At 41.9% G+C, this 22062-nt stretch overlaps 1 protein-coding gene across 3 annotated transcripts in view; it reads left to right on the top strand.

Annotated features, from left to right (window-relative positions):
- The window catches only part of SMG6 (SMG6 nonsense mediated mRNA decay factor), a 221788-nt gene that overhangs the window by 39746 nt on the left and 159980 nt on the right, over positions 1-22062 (top strand). For all 3 annotated transcript variants that reach the window (XM_079799253.1, XM_079799252.1, XM_079799254.1), the window contains exons 9-10: positions 11747-11808; positions 18700-18845. In XM_079799253.1, the coding sequence (XP_079655379.1) occupies positions 11747-11808; positions 18700-18845 (208 nt within the window). The remainder of the gene's footprint in view (positions 1-11746; positions 11809-18699; positions 18846-22062) is intronic.

Raw genomic sequence — 22062 nt, 5'->3', positions numbered from 1 at the left:
ACGAATTTCGTGCTCCTGGCCCCTAGTCAATAAATAATATTAGAAATAATAGTAGTCCTTACCTCACAGGATTGTTGTTAAATGAGTTAATAGACATAACGTGCTTAGAATAGTGCCTTACACGTGTACGTTGCTTTAGAAGTTTTGACTATTATTAAGGTGGTTGAGTATGACACACTTATTTTGTTCAGCTGGAAAAACTTGAGCTCTTAACATCTAAATTGTGTCTGAATAGCTTGGGGAACTTTTTAACTCCTAGAGCACAGAGCCAGCTCTATAAATTCAACTGTTCTTAGTTGGGGGCTGCCCGCAAGCTTCTGAAAAGTGTAGTCCTATAGTTAAAATCAGGTTTTAGGCTACACTGCCCACACTGTGTAGATTATATAGCTGGACAGAAGTGCAGAATACTGGATAGGTTTTTCAAGTCCTTTGTTCCCATTGGCTGAGCCTTTGGGTGTGTCTTTTTGTTCTTAACATATGGCAAGCCAGGAATTGTAAAAGTGTGGATATTATAATCTTTGGAGCCAAGTTTCTCATATTCATCCATCTCTGCATCCACTCATCTGTCTCCTTTTCATAATTATGTCCTGCCCTGTGATGTCAGAATTGATAATTCACTAAAGAACATCCCAGTCTAGAGCTGTACTGACCAATATGGTAGCCACTAGCTCTGTGTGTCTATTTAAATTGATTAAAATGAAATACACTAACCACCTTTCAAATACTCATTATCCACATGTGGCTAGTGACTACTGTATTGGTCAGTGAAGATAAAGTACATTTCCATCATCATGAAAAAGTGCAATGGACAGAGCTGGTCAAAAGACAGACATGTATATGTGTAATTAAGATGTGCTATGATACCCACTATTACAGAGGTATATGAAATATTTTCTGAGCCTTGAGGATAAGATGTCAGGTTCAGCCTGGAGGTAGAGGATTGGGAGCGGTTTAAGCAAGGAAAGTAGGGCTTTATTAGATATAGATAGGAGTGCACGAGAAGGCACTAGATGGAGATTTGGCATAGCAGTGGTGAATTTAGGGTAACACGAATAATTTTTTTGTTGCTGAAGGGTAGGTTGTATCAGCAAGGGTGGATGCAGGAGGAGTAGCTGAAGACCAGACTAGAAAGGCTATTTGTTCACTTCTATGAGCTCACTGTGGTGAACAAAATACACCGAGTTCTTGCTCTCATGTTGTGCATATGTATGCGCACACACATGAGTGTAAAAATTGGTGATAAGTGTTATAAAAACAGGATAAACTAGAGAAGTAGTTCTCATACTTTGCTGCATGGTACAATCCCTGGGAGCTTTTTAACAATCCTGATGCCCAGGTCCTGCTCCCATGCCAATTTAATTAGAATGTCTGGGGATGGAAGTCAGGCATATGTATTTTTAAAAGATTTGCAGGTCAAGAAATAAATAAAAAAATTGCAGGCTACCCTGGCCAGTGTGACTCGGTTGAGTGACGTCCCATGCACCAAAAGATTGCCGGTTTGATTCCCAGTCAAGGCACATGCACAGGTTGCGGGCTTGATCTTCAGTAGGGGGTGTGCAGAAGGCAGCTTGTGAATGTTTTGCTGTTGCATCAATGTTTCTCTCTTCCTCTCCCTTCCTCTCTCTCTCTCAAAATCAATAAACATATTTAAAAAAAATGATTTGCAGGCAAGTCTAATGTGTTGTAAAGTTTGGGAATCAAGGCTAGAGAGTAAACACACAGCCCCTGGAGTGGGAACATGCTTGGCACATACATTTAAGGAATAGGGGGCAGCAGGAGTGGGGAATGATTATTGCATAGGCCTTTTGCAGGCCATTTTTAAGGACTTTGGCTTTTATTCTGATGTTAATTATGGTGTCTTGTCCTGTCCATTGGGCTGGAATGCAGCAGATGGAAATGCAGTTACTCAAGATCTGAATCCTTATGTCTTGATAAAACTCTGTTTTTCTTTAAATACCTCTGTCTGGGTTTTGCCAGATTACCCTCCAAAAAGAGAGAAATTTAAATTCTTACAATTAGTGCTGAGTATGTTATTACCATACAGCATCAATATTAGCATTGCACTGTTTTTCTTGTGTTTTTTGTGTGTATTACCTGAATCATCTATTTAATCACTGTTAAATCTATATATTTTAATAGGTTCTTTAATAGTCACTTACTGAATATGTATTAAGTACCAAACACCATGCCAGGCCATTTAAAAATATCATTGAAAGGAAATAAAATAATAAGGCTGTTCAAATTACCTATAATAATGAAGTCAGTGTTTTATTTAGTTTGAGTCTTTTTCTAAAGACTCATACTTGGTTCTGGGCCACTATTGGTCTCTGTAAATTGAGTTATTTAGGATTAGAACCACTGGTAGTTAGGAACAGGGATCATAATTGTATGAGTGTAGTATAATAATTTTTTATTCCCCCCCCCCCCCATTTATTTTCTGTCTCCATTGCCATTGGATGATAGCAACAGCTTCTTAACTGGTTTCCTGGCCTCCACACATTTGACCCCCATCCCCAAATTTCTAAATTAGTAACTAGAATGTCTTTTTATTTTATTTTATATTTTTATTGATTTCAGAGAGGAAGGGAGAGGGAGAGAGATAGAAACATCAATGATGAGAGAGAATCATTGATCAGCTGCCTCCTGCACACCCCTCACTGGGGATCCAGCCTGCAGCCTGGGCAGGTGCCCTTGACTGTAATGGAACCCCGGACCCTTCAATCCCCAGGCCAGCCCTCTGTCTACTAAGGCAAACGAGCTAGGGCTAGAATGTCCTTTTTTTTTAATGGAGGTTTTCTTATGTAATTTCCCTGCTCAAAACCCTTCAATGGCTTCGATTAAAATCAAACTCTTTAACAAGGACTTTCACTACTTGGCCAGTTTATTTCTCCAGCCTCCCTTTTGCAGACTCACTCTCCTGGCCATGCCAGTCTGTAATGTACCACTCTTGGGACCATCACATATGCCATTCCCTTTGCTTCTCTCCAAAACCAACTGATTAATTTACTCAACCTTCAGGTTTCAACTCAAGGGTCTCTTCCTTTAGAGATATCTGGTGCTCCTGTTGTAGAAATACACAGCATCCTGTACTTCTTCAGTCCTGATACTTCATAATTGTGTCACCCATGGAGCAGGGATTATCTCTGCCTTGTCTGTAGTTCGTGCACAGTGTCATGTACACAGAAGATGGTAAGTTTTTGTTGAATGGGGTCCTTCTCACCCTCTGTTGACCCATTCATTTATAAGATGGGTTTGAATTTGTGTTTGTGTCTTTAGAGAACTGCTTTCTGGTTGCCCACATGATTACTGAATGGAAGGTTCAGCCATTTCCTCTTTTCATACTTTGTGCAGTTCAGACACAAGATATATCAGCTCCCCTACTTTTTGGGTGGATGGGCATGAGAGTTCCCAGGCACTGAGAGAGATGAGTCAGAAAGAAGCGTCATTCAGAAAGTAACCCAGTCAGAGCAACAGTGTTGTCCTTTGGCTGAACTTTCTCTCTTTTTCTGTATACCTCGAGATGCTAAACTGGTGGCACTTTTGTACTGGTTGCTATAGATTGTCAGACCCCAGCACAGGGATTCATAAACCTTAATCTGGCACTTTCCTTTGATTAGGGATGTTTTGGGAAATGTTCAGAGGCCCTCAGGCCTAAGTGGAACCTTTATTGTGCTGGTTATGTCCTGTTTCCACCTAGTTACTTAGCCTCATAGTGGCTTCCAAAGTGAAAACCAGGAACATCCCATTTACTAGTATATTTCTTTATAGCCTTTAGCTTATTTGAGTTCAAAATCTTTGAGAGCAGCAGTCTTTTGGCATTTGGTGGGGTTTTGTTTTTTTGCTATCATAGAATAAGATGGTGCTTGCTCAGAAGCTGGCAAGAAAGGTTAGATTTAGGTACAATTATATGTTTGTCGGCCTTTAGAATTGGAAGGAACACTGTAGACTGATGATTCTCCTGAGGTGGTAGGAGGTAGGTAGGTAGGTATCAGAATATCCAGGACATGGGGTTTCTATTAAATCATACTACCCCTCCCTCTTCATGCCCTTGAGAATCATTGCTGATTCCATATATGTGTGTTGTAGTTCTCAAGTGTTGTGCAGGTAGAAACATTTTTGAGATACCAGTGTTATAGGTGATCTAGCACAGGGATCCAACTTCATTGTGAAGGGCCAGATAGTAAATATTTTTAGGCTTTGGACCATACATTTTCTGCTGCAGCTACTCAGTTCTGCCTTTGCAGGGGGAAAACAGCTACAAACAGTATGTAAACAAACAAGTGTGGCTGTGTTTTAGCAGAACCATATTCATAGACACTGAAATTTAAATGTCATGTGTAATGAAATATTTTGATTTTTTATTTTAACTGTTAAAAAATATAAAATCCATTCTTAGCTCATGGGCCATACCAAAACACACACAACACAAACAAAAAAACTGTAGCAGGCTAGATTTGCTCTTGAGCCATAGTTTGCTGACCCATGATCTAGCCCAGTGGTCCCCAAATCTGGCTGTTTTTCAGAATTACCTGGAGCCCTTTTAAAATGCTAACTTGCAGTCCCCTTTTCCCCTCCCTGAAGATTTGATTCTGTAGGATGGGGAACCTATTTTTTACAAAAGCTCTTGTGATGCACACACACTCAGAGTTACGGAATCACTGAACTGATCTCATTCAACCTCATTTTATAGTTGAATAGACAGCTTTAGAAAGATGAGGTGAACTTGGGGTAGAGGACACACAATACAACATACAGTTGATGTGTTGTAAAATTGTACACCTGAAACCTATATAATTTTATTAACCAGTGTCACTCCAATAAATTCAATAACGAAAAAAAAAGATGAAGTGACTTGCCAATAGTTCTATAGCAAATAAATGGCATAACCTAAATTTGAACCTAGATCTTCCACTCTAAGATCGGTAAGTCTTTGATCATACTATTCTACCCTACTCTCTCCCTCCAAAGAAACAAATGAACAATAAATATAGAACAGTCACAAAATTGTGGTTCCATTCTTCCTTTACCTAGTGCCAATTTCCCTCCTGAGAGCCTGCCGGGTACTCTAAGCTCGGCTGTCCTTCTGCTTGCTGGCTGGATTTTCTGGAACTGACTGCTGATTTGACATTTAGCCCAATTTCCCTCCAGTCTGCTGGCATTAAGTAGGAGAGATAATGAAATAATAGCCAGTAAATTGCTTTAATGTAAGACTTTGTTGAGGCAGCACTAAGCTGCAGTGTGAGGGTGAGAGCCGTGGTTTCAAGGGGTGCATTAGTTGGAAAAGGTGGTTTTCAGAGGCACGTTTTACACTTGAATTCACATGGCTCAGATCCAGCTGTCTAAGTAGGACATCTCTACATGAAACTTGTGCTTAATTAGAGCTAATTGAGCTGTCATCCTGCCCAGAACAATTCAGGGGTGGAGAAACTAAAGGTGAGGAGTAATTACCATTCCTGCTTTACTTCAGCCTCAGTGTGGCTCTTTATGTCCTAGAAAGAGGAATACTGAAAGTCCTAAGGAAAATTTTTTATCTCTACTAAATGATTATTGCATTACCGATAGGGTTCCCACATTTTGTGTGCCAGGTTGTTCCCTCCCCAAACTCCTCCACGCCCTACACACTTTTTAAAAAATATGTTTTTATTCACTTCAGAGAGAGGAAGGGAGAGAGAGAGAGATAGAAACATCAGTGATGAGAGAGAATAATCCATCGGCTGCCTCCTACACGCCCCCTACTGGGCATTGAACCCGCAACCCAGGCATGTGCCCTGACTGGGAATTGAGCTGGTGACCTCTTGGTTTCTGGGTTGACACTCAACCGCTGAGCCACACAGGCTGGGCTTTTATTATCATCTTAGATCTCATCTCTCACAAAGACTTTTTTTGGCTGAGGGATAGAGACAGGGAAGTGCAGTGCTCCTGGCACCTTCATAGCCCTCAGGCCTTGTCTTAGGTTTTGGAACATAAATGGGGAGTTGGCAAGTTGGTATGTTATTTGTTTATCTTTTGTTCTTGGACTATAAGTTCCTTGGCATTTGAGACCCTGTCTTCTGGTTTGCTCTTGACTCTGCCTGGCCTAGGAGCATGGGGATGAAGGTGAATAGCATAACCTCTGTGCTCACTCTCCTCTATCCTGTGATCTTGGTGCTTTAGGGAGATGATAAATGGGCTTTGATTGCCTGTTCTGAAAGTCCCAGACATTTACTAATAGGTACCATTGAAATTTGGTCTCAGATCTAAGAGACAAAACCTCCTTTTAAAAACAAGCCAAGTTTTTTTGTATGTATATGTATGTGTGTGTGTTTTTAAATACTTGATATATAAAAATAGAAATATTCTGGACAGATTAATTAGAGAATGATAATGCTCCACAAAGCACTTTAAAAATGCACATTGGAATTCCTTTTAATACTGAATACTCTTACTATCCTTAAAGTGATTCTTTTTTTAGAAATTTAGTTTACACACAATTATTTAGAAGCAAGAGCAACTATTTAGGAATGGAAATTGGGTGTATTTCAGAATCTTCTCCACTTGTGTCATATTTTTGTCTCTGAGCAGCTTCTTTCTCCTTCCTTGCTCCACAGTTCACAAAGCACTAGAGTGATAATTACCAGGGCTTGCATAAAACATTTACTCTTCAGAATGCTTTAATTTATATTATTTATTTTTGTCCTTTCAGCTTGGAGTTAGGCAATGCCAATGGTGGGAATTAAATTTTATAGTTGAGGAACAACCTAAACCATTTTACTCATAATCCCATAGTTAATGGCAGGACAGACATAATTGTGTCTAGAGACTTAGCCATCCAGCTACTGCCATTAGTGTCTCTTTGGTTCATTGCTTTTAGATGGTACAAAAGGCTCAGGAGTCCATACATAGTGACTTGGGTTTGGACTTAAAATAAAGAGTTAGGAGCCCTTTAATAATTATAACACTGTTCCTCGGGGCTATACCTAAGAAGCATTTTTAGTTTCAGGTGATTACTATGTAAAGGTACAAGAAAGATCTGGAGGCAAATAGTCTCATCATTTGAGGAGCAGTATTTTTTTCTCTACCTGAGTGAGACCATCTGAGTGTATTGTTAAAAAACAAAAAGTCATGCCCGGGCTGGTGTGGCTCAGTTGGTTTGAGCATCGTCCCGTACACCAAAAGGTGGCAAAACAGGGTCCCAAATGCACATACCCAGGTTACAGGTCCAGGGTATGTGCAAGAGGCAGCCAATTGATGTTTCTCTCTCACATTGATGTCCCCCCCCCCAATTCCTCTCTAAAAACAAACAAACAAACAACAACAAAAAACCAATCCACAAAAAGTTACAAAAATGAAAGCCAGTCCATGATGTGTTGGAGAGGGAAGAAAGCTCAAATAAGACAAGACTTTCCTTACTGTGGACTTGGTATCAGTTAGGTTTTTCAAAACAGAAGACTTTATATTGTTACATACAATGTTGATTAGGCCCATATTGTCAATGTCTAACAAACCTACTTTCTCAATATAATATGCCTTATTTCCTCTTTCTAGAATGCATCTACATTTTTAACTCCTTTCCTACTTGAAGTGTTGTTGGTGATTTAAAACAAAACAACTACAGTTGACCCTTGAACAATTTTGGGGGTCAGTGCCCTGATGACCTGCACTGTCCAAAATCCATGTATAACTTTTGACTCATTTAACTACTAATAGCCTGCTTGTCTCATTTAACTACTAACTACCTGAGGCCTTACCGATAACAAACAGTTGATTAATACCTATTTTATATGTTATATGTAATAATGTTATATTCTTACAATAAAGTAAGCTAGGAAAGAAGTTATTAAGAAAAACATAAGTATGTTGTTCAAAGGTCAACTATATGTTTAGGGTGACAGATACTTTCAGACTAAAAATAAAGCAGTGGTTCTCATTAACTAAGGTCAGAGATAATGTATTTTTGCCTCTAGTTTGAAAAGTTCCCAAAGATTCCCTTTTTGCACACTGGTAGAAACACAATGCATTGAAATTCACTTTCTATTACATATAGTAAAATACAATAATGGCCAGTGCAAATTCGGGTAATTAAGTGGGCTTCATCTATTACCCTATGGGAAGGATCTTGGGGAAGTATAGATAGAACCACAATATTCAGAAACAGACAAGGAGTGCTCTCATTGTACTCCAGGAGGCATTGTAGATCATACAGTATGAGTTTCCTATCTAATAGGTAAGGAAAACTTAAAACTGAGCTGCTTTTTACTATCAATATAATATGCCTTATTATTGCTCTTATTTTTTCATCAGCCCTTCATGAGTAAAGCTCACCAGTTCTCTTCCTGAGATAGATGCAGTATAAGGGAAGGAGAACTTTTTGGAATCAGAGGACTTGGGTTCAAGTTCCAATTCTCCCACTTACTGGTTTAAGTTGTTTAAATTTCTGAGCTGCCTTGTAGCTTAGGGGATGATAATTGCCTTGAATGAGATGGGTTAATATTGTTTTGTTTCTATCAAAGTATCCTGTACGTATAAATATAACCAGTTGTAAAGGATTTCTCCTGGTAATGGATGAGTTAACCAGTTTATGATGATAGCTGTGGGGAAAGGGATAATTGAGTTAAAATAGAAATAGAGAGAGAATAGATATTTTACCTTTTTATCTTGAAATAATTTCATAACTGTAGAAAAATTGTAAGAATAATACAAAGAACTCCCATATAGCCTTTACCCAAATTCTCTAGTTGTTAACATTTTACTACTTGTTTTATCATTCATTGGGATAGAATGTTCAGCTAACAACTGAGTGTTTACAACAAGTCAAGCATGCTTTTACTTGCCTTATCTCAAGCTACCAACCCATTAATATATGGGTACTGTTACCGCCATGTATAGAAAGAAAAATGTAGGGGGGTTCAGTCAGTTGTCTGAGATCCCACAGCAGGTAAATGGCAGAGATTTGACAGGAAAGTCCATGTTTTTCACCACTTTCCTCTACCAGTAGATCTAGAGACTTGTGTGCTAGCCCAGGTTTTGCCACTAACGGTGGTATAACCACTGGCAATTTATTTTGCAGCAGTTCCTCATCTTTCCCTTCTGTTCGTGGAACTCAGTGTCCCTGTCCCTGACTCACCTAACAGTAGAGAGAGGTACTTTCAATTAAGTGTCCTGAGCCTTTTATTGTTGTTGTTGTTGTTAATCCTCACCTGAGGATATTTTTCCATTGATTTTTAGAGAGAGCGGAAAGGAGGGGGAGAGACGTCGATGTGACAAAGACACATCGATTGGTTGCCTCCTGCACACGGCCCAACTGGGGCCAGGGATCAAGCCTGCAACCAAGATATGTGCTCTTGACTGGAATCGAACCCGGGACCCTTCAGTCCTCAGGCCAATGCTCTATCCACTGAGCCAAACCAGCTAGGGCATCTTGAGCTTTTTAACTACAAATCAATGTTTGATATAGTATTGCTGACTAATTGTAATTCGTTTAAACAAAGATAAAGATTGAAGTTTGTATGCAGAATTTGCCGTTGAAGTCATTGGTGGGGTGAGAATGCACTCCTTTTCCCACACCTAGCTTCTGTATGAAATAGAATGGCCATAACTTGATTGGTATTCTGTTTTGCAAGGGAGTAAATCAAAAGAGTTTTTCCTGTTGGGCAAAGTATCCAGAGGTGCTGGACTGTTCCTTGCCCTAATCACCCCCCTGAGATCTAGATTCTTGACTCCTCAGCATATTGCTTCTAGGAGACCAGGGAAGATGACAAGATTTGGTCTTTTATTATCTCCGCTTTCTTTGGAGTTGAATCCTCCCTCCCCCACCCTTGTTTTGCTCAGAGGAATCTCTCCCCTCAGTTTTAATAGCAGTAGGTTTTCTAGAACATGGAACTGAGATTGTAAATTTGTTACTTCATGGGCCAGATGTGGCTGGCATGTTTGTGTTTTGGGCTTGCCTAATGTTGACTTTTTTTTTTTTCATTAGTAGCCAACATTTAAAAGCTAGAGGATTTCACATAAAAACCCAGCTTTCAGCTCTTCTTTAAAAGACCAAAAAAAAAAAAAGAGGAAAGAAATGATAATCCTGGGTCCATAAAGAGTGGACCAGCCATAGATTACTACTGTCCCCACCAGCCTATTTCAAACCTGGCCTCCTGTAGACAATTGAATTTTCAACTCCAGACCTTGAAATTGAACTTTAGTCTTAAAAGATGGAGAAGTATAATTTGATGAGCTAGTTAGTGGTGGGTTACTTTATCCTTGTTTACCAAAGAAGAGTCCTGGTGAGGCCGTGGGCCCCAGGATCCGGGTGAGCCTGGGCCCCGGGTCCGGGTGAGGCCGCGGGCCCCTGGATCCGGGTGAGCCTGGGTCCCGGGTCCGGGTGAGGCCGCGGGCCCCTGGATCCGGGTGAGCCTGGGTCCCGGGTCCGGGTGAGGCCGCGGGCCCCTGGATCCGGGTGAGCCTGGGTCCCGGGTCCGGGTGAGGCCGCGGGCCCCTGAATCCGGGTGAGCCTGGGTCCCGGGTCCGGGTGAGCCTGGGTCCCGGGTCCGGGTGAGGCCGCGGGCCCCTGGATCCGGGTGAGCCTGGGTCCCGGGTCCGGGTGAGGCCGCGGGCCCCTGGATCCGGGTGAGCCTGGGTCCCGGGTCTGGGTGAGCCTGGGTCCCGGGTCCGGGTGAGGCCGCGGGCCCCTGGATCCGGGTGAGCCTGGGTCCCGGGTCCGGGTGAGGCCGCGGGCCCCTGGATCCGGGTGAGCCTGGGTCCCGGGTCCGGGTGAAGCCGTGCCCCCCCTGGGTCCGGCCGAGACCAAACCAGAGGGAGTCGGACCTGCATTATCACCATTTGTCCACCATCCAGAGCTGAGGGGTCAGTGCCGACATGTACTCATAAGGAACTGGTGGACATTGATATTGGGTCTCAAAAGAACTGTTGGTCCAGAAAGAAACTCACTACAGACTGATTTTTTGCCTGTCAACATAACTATTATTGCCCGTCGCACATTCAATTCTTATAAGTACATCTCTAGTGACACATGATTTCGCTCATCTAGGGGAAATGATGAACAACATGGACTGATGAACAAGAACAGAACCAGAAACAAGGAGGCACCGATCGGACTATCGGGCCTCAGAGGGAGGATAGGGGAGGGTGGGGGGAGAAGGGAGAGATCAACCAAAGGTCTTGTGTGCATGCATAAGAGCCTAACCAATGGTTAAGTTCAACAGGGGGTTGGGGCATCCATGGGGAGGGGTGTGGGATGGGAATGGGGGGATGAGGACAAATATGTGACACCTTAATCAATAAAGAAATTTAAAAAAACAAAAACAAAAAAAAACAAAGAAGAGTCCTGCTTTCTTGGTTAGATAGAAAAATAGCTAATAAATAAGATTAGGGACTTATCCAAAATCAGTATTATCCCTGTCCATGTCAGTGTTTCATTTCCATCATTATGGTGCAAGAGTGGCTCCTAGATTTCAGAGCTTCAGGCATCTTTCCACCCAGCTTAGTTGGGATTCAACTCTTCATTCCCTGCACACAGGCACTGCTGCCAGCAGAGGGTGCTGTCTGCTCACTGAGGCTGCTGTCATTTTGGCTCAGCTGAGCAGCAGCTGTTGGGCATGTGCCCTGGGTCTGTGTGAGAGTTTGGGCATGTCTATTTGGTTCCCATCCCTAGTGCCCACCCCTTAGACCCTGGCCAGGTTATTGTGTCACTAGGGACTCTGTTCAGTAACAGGAAACTGGGGAAAGTTTAATTGTTTTCTCCTCTCTTTTTCCCATGCAGCTGAACAAAAGGTTCATCCTCAGTTTTCTCCATGCCCATGGGAAGCTGTTTACCCGGATTGGGTAAGTGTGCAGGATGTTTATTTTATTTTCCTACATTACAAGTCATTTTGGAATTTAATATTGTTAGCAACTAGACTGTGTTTGTAACTGAGGGCACAGGGTGTGAATTCTTAGAGGCCTCCACCTTCTCTTCCCTTCACTCCTACTTTGCTCATGAAGTTTGGGAAATATGATTCTCCATCCCTATGTCTCTTCTTTCTCTACCTTTACTAAAGCCCCCTTTAAACACAGTCTTTTCTCAATCCCCCACTCTTAATCTCTCTGGGTTTTTCTTTCCTCTGCCTTCCATCTCAGCCCCTAGTAAGCTCCTTAAAGAAGTCATGCTCATTTCCTGGGTGCAACTGCCAAGGATCCTCCTTGGGAAGAATACTGTCCACTCATTTTCCCTTCAAGAAAAGAGTAACATTTTTTCCCCCCTCCAACATTTTCTCTTCCTCTGAACCACACCCCTTTCTTCTATGCTCAGGTTCCTGTACCATGTTGCTGATCTCAGTAAATGCTAAAACTTTTCTATGGTTTCACCATCTCCCATGGATTTACATATAAATCTCAGGGAAGGTGCTGTGTGTGCAAAACCCTGTTACTTCACCCATTAAATCCCTGGACAGAGATCAAGTTTTGAGTGTTCCTTTGGTGGATCAGAGTTGTTTTCCACTGTATAAAACTAGCGATCCTAAAGCCTGACTAACGCCTGCACGTCAGAGCACGTGTGCGTTGAGTCCCTCTTCTGTCTTGGAGAGGACTAGGTGGCGGTGCTCTTAGAGAGCTCTTCTGCATTTTAATGTTTTCTGACTTGGAGGTTTTATTGTAAGCTACCCTTTGAGGTGATTTGTTTCGGATTATAGATCTCACTGTTGTTGTCAGTGTTTCCCTTTCACTTTCTGTCATAACCTTGTAAGTTTATCTCTAATTCTCTAGAGTGTTTTCTTAGTGGGAGAGGCTAAAAGGCTTTGTCCTTCTTTGAAGAAACATTATTCTATGGATGGTGAACTAGAAAGTATGCTTATTACATATTCATTTGTTATCAACATAGATAAGAGTGACAGTGATGATTATCACAAAGGTAGTCTTGATTTAAATGACTTGGGGAACGGAGTACTACCAATAGATGTATCCCTATTAATAGAAATAAGTGGAAGTGATTCACTTAGGAAAAGTAAACTAGGTGCATCAGTAGTTCCCCTCTCACTGCCTCTCCTACCCCCATATTATAAGCTCTACTCTGGCAGGAGTTTTTGCCTAACAGTGTTGTATCTAAGTGCCTATCATGTACTAGATGCTCAGTAAATATTTGTTGTATGAATGAGTGAACCATTACAGAAATGGATAGACTGAGAAAGATTGGAGAGAAGGATCTAGTTCGTATTCTAGTAGTAGGTTATAGTAGACCCAGGTCAGTTATTAGTGAGTAATGTATAGCTGAAGTTTCAAGTGGGCAAGATGATATCAGTATCATTTTATAGCAGGAAGTATTATTGTGCTGCACTTAAAATAGCTACTTTGGTTCTTTATCTCTTTATCATCTTTTTTAGTTCTCATTTTTTAAATCTTTCTTTCCCTTACTACCTTTTCACTCAGTTTTTCTCTCCTTTTCTCATGTTCTTTAAATTTTCATGTGCCATGTTGCTTTAAGTCAGGGTTTCTCAATCTCTATATTATTGATATTTTGAGCATTATAATTCTTTGTTGTAGGGAGCTGTCCTGTGCATTGTAGGATGTTTAACAGCATCCCAGGCTTCTTCTACCCACTACATGCCAGTAGCATCATGCCCCGCACCCCCACCCCCCCCAGTTGTGATAATTAAAAATGTCTCCAGACATTGCCAAATGTTCTCTCGGGGGCAAAATTGCTCCTGATTGAGAACCACTGCTCTAGGTGTTTGTTAGCTTTTTTAGATACTTTTGGGACTAAAGAAGTTATAAATCTTGGTCTGGAATGTAGGAATATTTAGGATATATTTTTATCAAGTTAGGCATTAATATTTTTTCCCCTCTTTTAAAATTCTCACATTTAGATTTATGTATTTTTGGAGGAGGCTTGAGAAATAATCACAGTAATGATTAAAAAGCTAGAAAATGATTTCTAGAGGAAAAATTAATCTTAAAAAAGTTAAGGTAAAAAAAGGTTTATTTAAAGACAGCTGTTCGTTCCCCTAACTGTGTTTAACTATAAAAGAGTTATAACCAGGTAGTTTTGATTTCTGTGGGAAGACAGCAAGAGAAAGTAGGCTTATGTTGCAGCTGGAGAGATTTGGGTTAGGTGTAAGAAAACTTCACAGAGAAGATGTTCAGGAATTTTCTTTTCTGGAATCCTTTAAAGATTATCTCATTTGTCAGAGATGGTTTGCTGTGGTCCAGTTTATTTTTCAGTATCTCTTCCATCCCTGCATGTAACATATTCTCTTGGCAAAAGATAAGGCCAATCCAGTTGCACCTTCATAAAAAGTGAGTTATAGTAGTGTTCACATGAGGAGAACGTATGTAAAGTCTAGGCGCTCCAGCCCCCTGACGACTATTCCTCCTATACTCCCCTGGAGGTGAAAGAGAATTGAGTCCCATATTTATTCTGGAAGGCAGAAACAGCAGAAACTTTTCTATTGGGAAAAAAAAGTATAGAAGTCTGTAAGACTAGAAAAGCAATGAGCCCAAGCCACACACAACAACATGGACTGTTGCCTAATTACCAAGAAGATGTGAAATGTCGGAGGCGTTGAAAACGAATTAAGAGTGAGGAGTTTGTAATGGGGAGCAGCTGAAGACACATCCACTGTCTGGCCTGCCTTTTGAGAAAAGCCCCAGTGTTGCTCTCCAGTCTTCATTTTCTCTGTGCCCAGCATTCCAAATTTCATCAGCATATGCTTGAAAGCCTACTGTGTGCAATCCAAGCCTCCTTACTCTCAGCATCCAGGGAAAAAGAGGCTTGGAGTGTTAGGTAGAATCAAGTGCCAAAGAGCTTGTTTTTCACCACTGACTAGTTACATGACCTTGAGAGTGAACAAGTCAGAGCCTCTCTGGGCTTCGGTTTTCTTATCAGTTGTTTAAGTAGAAGCTATCCAGTCCTTATGTTCTGTAGCACTGTGACTTTTTTTCTCTAATGTCTACCCTTGTCACTCTGCTTAGTTTTATTTCTTTGCTACTGGGTTGCTTTTGTCTTGTTCAGTTTTTTAAAATTAAGAAGTTGAGAAGAGTTAGGAAGCCTGATTCTTTTCCAAAGACAATGTTGTCTATCTCAGCTGTGTTCCTTAGCATCTAAGAGGTTGGGTCCTGCCCCGTTAAGTCACTGTCTGAGTCACTCCATGTTGTCGGAAAGACTGGTTTCTTAAAACTGCCATTCAAATGAGATAAGGTGTCTCTAGAGACCACTTCAGAAAGCAGTCCCTTAAGTCAATGAAATGCATAGCCTGAAAATGCTGTATCTTCTGCAGTTTTAAAGGATTGGGACAGAATCCTCTCAGGCACAGGAAGAGGAATCAGTCAGGGGTGTAGAATGGCTCCTAACAGACACTTGCTTTCCTAGTGAGAGGCAGGCAGATCAGACCTGCCTTTGGACTCCACTGAGGGAAGTCAAGAAGCCGGCAGCCTATAGACTTTTGATTTGTGATAAATATAATAATTTTGCTTCCTGTTATTGCGTTGGTTAAAGTTACCAGTTTAGTTTTCACTTGCTTGCCTCATACTATTTGCACTGCTTCAAGATCTCTTGGAATTCAAAAACTGATGTATTTATTTTGGACTTGGAATTGTTAAAAAAATAATGTTTGTATTTTGATATACTTGTAAAATTATAATTGTTTTATATAAAAGTCAGTAGTATATGCATTGTAGGAGAAATCTTTTTATTGTACATAGTACTTATTGTAAATCACATAAAATATTTAGAAAACCCAGCAAAAAGAAGAAAGAAAAAGTTAACCATATTCTCACTATCCAGAGATAACTATCCACTGTTGACATTTGATGTATATTTTTATCTTTTTTCAATATACATCACACACACATTTAGTTTTACAAATATGTGTCAAAAGGGTTCAGATTAAACTACTTTAAAACTTTTCATTTAATATTTGTAAAACTTTACCAACATGATTAAAAATTCTAATACAACTTTTAAGAAATAGAATTAAATTTTACCGATGTGCCATCTTAACCACCAGCTGTTACTGGGCATTTTAGGCTACTTCCAATTTTTTGCTGTTGTAAGTTACCATCTTTTTATACTTTCTCTTCTCCTCCTCTGCTGCCACTGCTATTGCTGCATCTTGGCTAACAATTATTAAGTAATATACAAAATCTCCTTCTAAAAACATAACATTATAGCTAAGGCCAAAATTTCTTTCAGCTCTTCCCAAGCCCCTGTGCTCTCCAAAGAGATAACACTAGACATCAGGTTATATATTCTTCCAGACCTTTTTACTGCATTTACATATTTACATATGTATCCATTAAAACCATAATTCTATTTTGTGGGTTGTTTCTAAACATAAATTGTATTCTGTCATTATCTCAGTTTTAGTATGATTTTTGTTCTATAATATGGGGTGGAGCAAAGAGGAAGACATAAAACTACTTATAGGTAATTTGAAGCCAAAATCAGATAACATTTTAGTTACAAAATTGGGAACCAGAAGCCCCATTATTGAGCTCTGAGGAAGAGTCTTTTATCTGCATGTCCCTCAGATACTTCCTGACAAAGTGATTTTGTCTGAGGAGATCCATCTTCCCTCATATCTCAGAACTGAAGTTATTCTAACATCCTTATGCATTTGATTTTTTTTCTTTTGTTGATGTCGAATGAGTTGAAAGGCGAAGGGAAGATTAAAAAAATAAACAAACAAAAAAAAGAAGATATGGATATTTGGCCTCGTGCTCCTTTCAGACCCCAGTCTGACCTAGGGAGTGTTAATGGATCTGTTTCAATTCCCATCCAGGGAAGAGGTTTCCTCAGACACAGCTTCGAAGCAAGACTGTCCCACGTGACACTCTGTCATGTCGTTCTGTGTTGGCTCTCTACCGCCTTTCAACACGGAGACACATGGCTCTGAAACTTGCCCAGTGTGGCTGCTTTTCAAGCAGAGTGAACTCTGCTATTCTCGTAATGAGAAGTGCTAGCCCCCCTCCCCACCTCCGACCAGAAAGAGTGCTGCACAGTGTCAGGATTTAAAATGAAACCTTTGTTATAGCCCATGGGGAAAATGGATCCAATCCAGCTCCAAACATATCATTCTGCCATTCCAAACCTACCAAGAGTTTTAATGGTTCTGAAACATTTTAGAGGGGAAAAAAGAGGGTTTTTTGGTGGGTTTTGTGTGTGTGTTTTATATTTTTTGTGGGGGATGGGGCACTTGAAATGGCATATGGGGAGGTGGGAGCAAATGCATAGTATGTTTTATGCCAGTGAAAATGAAGACAGCTCAGCAGAGAAGGGAACTGGAATATAAACTGTAATTGACCCATAGTTGTGGCATGATTTCTGGGTACCAGAAGGTCAGTAATAAGAGTTGCCATCCAAGGGCAATGAATGAAGATTGCCAAGATGTCAGAAATCTCTAGAGTTTGCTAACCTGGGGAGGGTCCTACTCAGTGGGGAAAGGATCATGGTTTGGGTTACACTAGAAGCACCTTTCTCTAGGACTTGAAACTGTTTTGTCTTTTTTGAGAAGGATTTCCTTTCCTGTGGCTTTTCAGAAGCTGTTTATTAATCCAGCCTGAAGCTCTTCCTCACCCCGTCACCCAGTGCACTACAAACATTTCTTTTGGGGGTGGGGGTGTTAAGGATGAATAAAAGATACTTTGCTGACCACGAATTGTTCAGCATCGCCGTAAGGCTCAATGTGCCTGGCTTCTCTCTCGAGCACCAAGTTTGAATTTGCTTTTTCTTTCTGACAACTTCAGCTGTGGTTTGTTCCTATTGCCAAAGGAGCTCCAGGCATGCACCACTGTTTGGGATCCAGTGGCCACATTTGGCTGTCAGTGGTTTGAATGACCTCTCTTTAGGAGCCCTAGGTCACTGGCTGGATTTCTACCTTCCTACATTACAGGCTCTTCCTGTATTGGGAGTGGCAGTTGGCCAGGGCATTATATTTCCACTGGCCTGAAAACATGCAGACCTTGATGAGCAGAGTCTTGTGAGAGTGAGGAGGACAGCAACACAGGAAAGGCTGAAACAGATCATTGGGGCCCTCAGTCTGAGAATTCTTCCAGGGGAAATATGGGACCCTCAGGTGGAGCAGTTGGTGAGACGGTGCCTGAGAAGATAGCAGCAGAGAACTATTTCTGGTTTCCTGAAGTAAAGCTTTGAGTAAAGAATCTTTAGATTCGTGAACCAGAGAGTTTGGGGAATATGTAGGTCTTAGAGCTTAAAGGAAATTTATTTGCTATTTAGAAAAACCAATTGTTTCAGAGAGAAACTTTGATTTCATTTCAGCTTGAATCCAGTTATTGCCAAGGGTTAGGAAATAACATACCAAAGCATAATAACTCATAGCAATTTATCCAAAATTGAGTTGATTTATCTCCAAACCTCGAACACTTCTTTCTCTTAAATTTGTCCACAATCTTAGGATTGTAGGAAGGTTTGTGAAAGTAGCAAGGAGACACCCTGTGCGTTAGTTGTCTGCTTTCAGAGAGAGAGAGAGAGAGAGAGAGAGAGAGAGAGAGAGAGAGAGAGAGAGAGAGAGAGGAGAGAGAGAGAGAGACAGGAGAGAGAGAGAGACAGAGACAGGAGAGAGAGAGAGAGAGAGAGAGAGAGAGAGAGACAGACAGACAGACAGACAGACAGACAGACAGACAGACAGGAGAGAGACAGGAGAGAGAGAGAGAGAATATACCAGTGTTCTTGGGGATGCAGTGTTCTTGGGGATGTCCCTCACTGATGGGCTGATGTATTTGTAGGATGGAGACATTCCCTGCAGTGGCTGAGAAGGTACTCAAGGAGTTCCAGGTATTGCTGCAGCATAGTCCATCTCCTGTTGGAAGTACTCGCATGCTGCAGCTTATGACCATCAACATGTTTGCTGTACACAACTCCCAGTTGAAAGGTAAGGCATGTTCACTTTCTTTATCTAGACAGATAAAGATTAATCTAGCTTTTTTCCCTATGCTACCATACCACTAAATCCCCCCCACCACACACACACACACACACACACACACACACACACACACACACCCTTCCCCACCATTGCCTCTCACATCCTTAATTTGCTCTCTGAAATCTGTATGACTCTCTAGTGCTTGGGTGGGATGGAAGGAGGGAATCATGGGTATAGAGCTTAATTTGCAAACCCAGAGATGCTGTTGCACATCTGGCCATGCTAAAGGCAGCAGCAAGGCCTCTTGGAGTCTGCAGACCCAGAGCCTCTCCCAGGGGAGAGGCATTGCTGAAATGTTTCATCGCAGAGACCATACGCTTGGCAGGGATTGGGAATAGCTGTTTCTGGACTCATGTACCCTGTTTGTTCAATATGGAAAAGTCTAGTTCCCTGTGGGATATCCCTTGTGGGAGCCTGCCAGGGAGTAAGAACAGAGAATTGATGAGCTTTGGTGACTCAAATTGGAAGCACAAAAATCACCAGGCCCAGAATTTGGCTAACATACTGGTGTGTATTCTGAAATGCTTTTTGTAACACTGAGGTTTTTTGAGGCAGGGGATGGGGTGGGAGAGGGCAGAGAGATGCTGATTGGCAGGATTTTTAAATGTTCTGATGACCAGGTCACAGCCAAAGGATGTTACCAGGATCCCGTCCTTTCCCTTTCCCTTTCCCTTTCCCATTTCCCTTTCTTTCTTCCCCCTTCCTCTTCCTCTTTCTCCTTTCCCTTCCCCCTTCCCTTTATTTCCCTTCCCTTCCCATCTAGGTAAGGATATGTGGTTTAACTTTATGGAAATATGTAATATAGGGATAACATTATTTTGTGTGTTTGTTTGCAAGAGAGATTTGTTCCATGATGCCAAAGAATTGTTTTAAAGCATTGACAGAGAGTAAAGTTTGGTTTCCTGGCTGAAAGGTTATTATCTGAAATGCCAAGAAATGGGAATTGCCCCATGGAGACTCCATTGTAAAACAGACCTGGTGTTTCTGGACAGGTTATCGCTAGTTCTCTTATTGTACTTTTTTTTTTTTAATTTTTATTTATTGATTTGTGGGGGAGGGGGAAGAGGGGAGAAAACATCGATTTGTTGTTCCACTTATTTATATATTCGTTGGTTGCTTCTTGTATGTGCCTTGACTGGGAATCGAACTCACAACCTTGGCATATTAGGATGATGCTATAACTAACTGAGCTACCCGGCCAGGGTCTTATTGCACATTTTCTTGTTGCTTTCTCTCACTCTGATATTGATTTATTTTCCTTTCCATTTATATTTGAGGGTTCTACATTAGCTTACTGATGAGTGGGTTTGCCACAATGTCCCTTGAAACTTGGCTCTTCCTGGGACTTTGTAAGGCCCTCTGCTAGTCTGTCTGGGTTTCCAGTTATATCTGAATCATAGAAGATCTCCGCTCAAGTTGCCTGCTTACAGCATTTAGCATTCCCAGCAGAAGGCAAGATGCAGAGGCTGAGGTGCCATTTTGAACTTGGCTAATTATTCCCGGGAACAGCTCGGAGGATGCATGCTGTCCTGGGGGACAGTGGTGGTTTCCAGGAAGGAGGAAATAAAGTTTGTAAAGTGCTGTCCTGGTAAGGCTGTGAAGTCCAAAGGGGCAGGAGATTGATTCCTTCTTCATGACTCTGCTGGTTTTGCTACCAAGTAGGAAGCTCAGTGGACTCAGGAAATGGGGCCTCCTGAGGTGCCCTCCTATTCATTGTCCTGCCTTCCTCTAACCTCAACCCACAGAGTTCAATGAGCTGCCCATCACAGAGCTGTAGCCTCTGCCAAGGTATTTTTCTAGCATCAAGTGACCTGTAATCTTGGGAGGTGTGAATGTAAAGGACCTGTGGCTCTTGCCTGTGAAGCATTTGTTGTCAGCAGCTTCTGCTCCATGAAAAGGAACACCTTGGCCTTTCATAGGCCACCAGTGAGTCCTTTTCTTGTAGCTGTTGTTTAGTAAAGGTTAAAAAATACAGACGAAGGGAAGGTGAGATGGTGAGAACAGAGAAAGAAGGAAATAGGTGGTTCCCCCGGTTGAGGCCAGGGAACTTTTTTAGTACTCTTCTCCATGGTTGTCGTATGAGGACCTGCTAGCCCGGAAGGACATGCCAAAGCCTGTGCCTGAGAGCCTGCTACTCATTTCTGGCCTTGTCCTGATGCTCACCTCCATGAGGCAATGGGGCCAAGAGGAGAATGATATGAGGTGGTCAGAAGTTCCTAGGGTGTTTCAGGGATAAACAGCTTGGACCACAGGATATAACACTCAACTAGGTCAGAGAGCTTTGTGGACGTGCTGCCAAGTACCCGGTGTGCAGCTGAGGCGGCCGTCCAGACCCCACTGTGTGGGCTGCCATTGGGAGAGGGGTGAGCAGAGCACACAGCGGGGCTGGTTGGTGGGAAGATGCACTTTTCCATTTCCCAGCATATGAGTCATCTTCTCTGGGCCCCTGTGCTGTGCTTGCATGGACAGTGGCAAGAAGGGGGTGTTGTGGCTGAGCAGCAGCATCTGTGCCGGGGGTGGAGAGGGAAGGGGGTTGGGGAGAGGGTAAAGGTTTAAATCCTTCACTAATCAGCAGCAGTTTGAATCACATTTTTATGAGTAAGGAAGTGATAAATCAGCCCTGAGTGTTCAGCCCCAAAGTCCTGTCAGCCGGTGCCCTTCTAAAGTCTTCTCTCCAGGCCACTCTGCTTGCTGTCAGAGTCGCCAGCCACCCAGCTGCGGGACCCTGACTGTCTGAAACCAGGAAGCAAGGGCCTGATGCTGCTCGGCCCTCCCAGGTGCTTGGGGTCTGTGGTGATTTGGCAGTCAGTGCAAATTACAGAACATCTGGGCCATCATTTTTCTTTCCATTCCTTCTTGGACATATCCTTCTGGGTGGGTGTTTGCATAAGTCAGTTCCTGGACTCTGTGGAGAAGGAACGTTCCAGCATGAAGCAGAGGTGATCAGTGGTCCCCAAGGCAGTCGAGGTCCTCTCAATCTGTGCTTGGGCTTTCCCTGTAGATGTGGACCTAAAGTATGATTTGGAGAGCAGCAGGGATGTCCTTACTAAAACATATGTCCCTTATGATACCCCTAATTCATTTTCCCCTAATTCATTTTGTGTGTGTGTGTTCAGTGTTACCCTTGTATAACTGTCTTTTTTTTTTTTTTTTTTTCAAATTA

Source organism: Cnephaeus nilssonii, assembly GCF_951640355.1.
Source record: "Cnephaeus nilssonii genome assembly, chromosome: 19".
Classification (NCBI taxonomy): domain Eukaryota; kingdom Metazoa; phylum Chordata; class Mammalia; order Chiroptera; family Vespertilionidae; genus Cnephaeus; species Cnephaeus nilssonii.
This window is presented reverse-complemented; position numbering and strand designations above follow the sequence as displayed.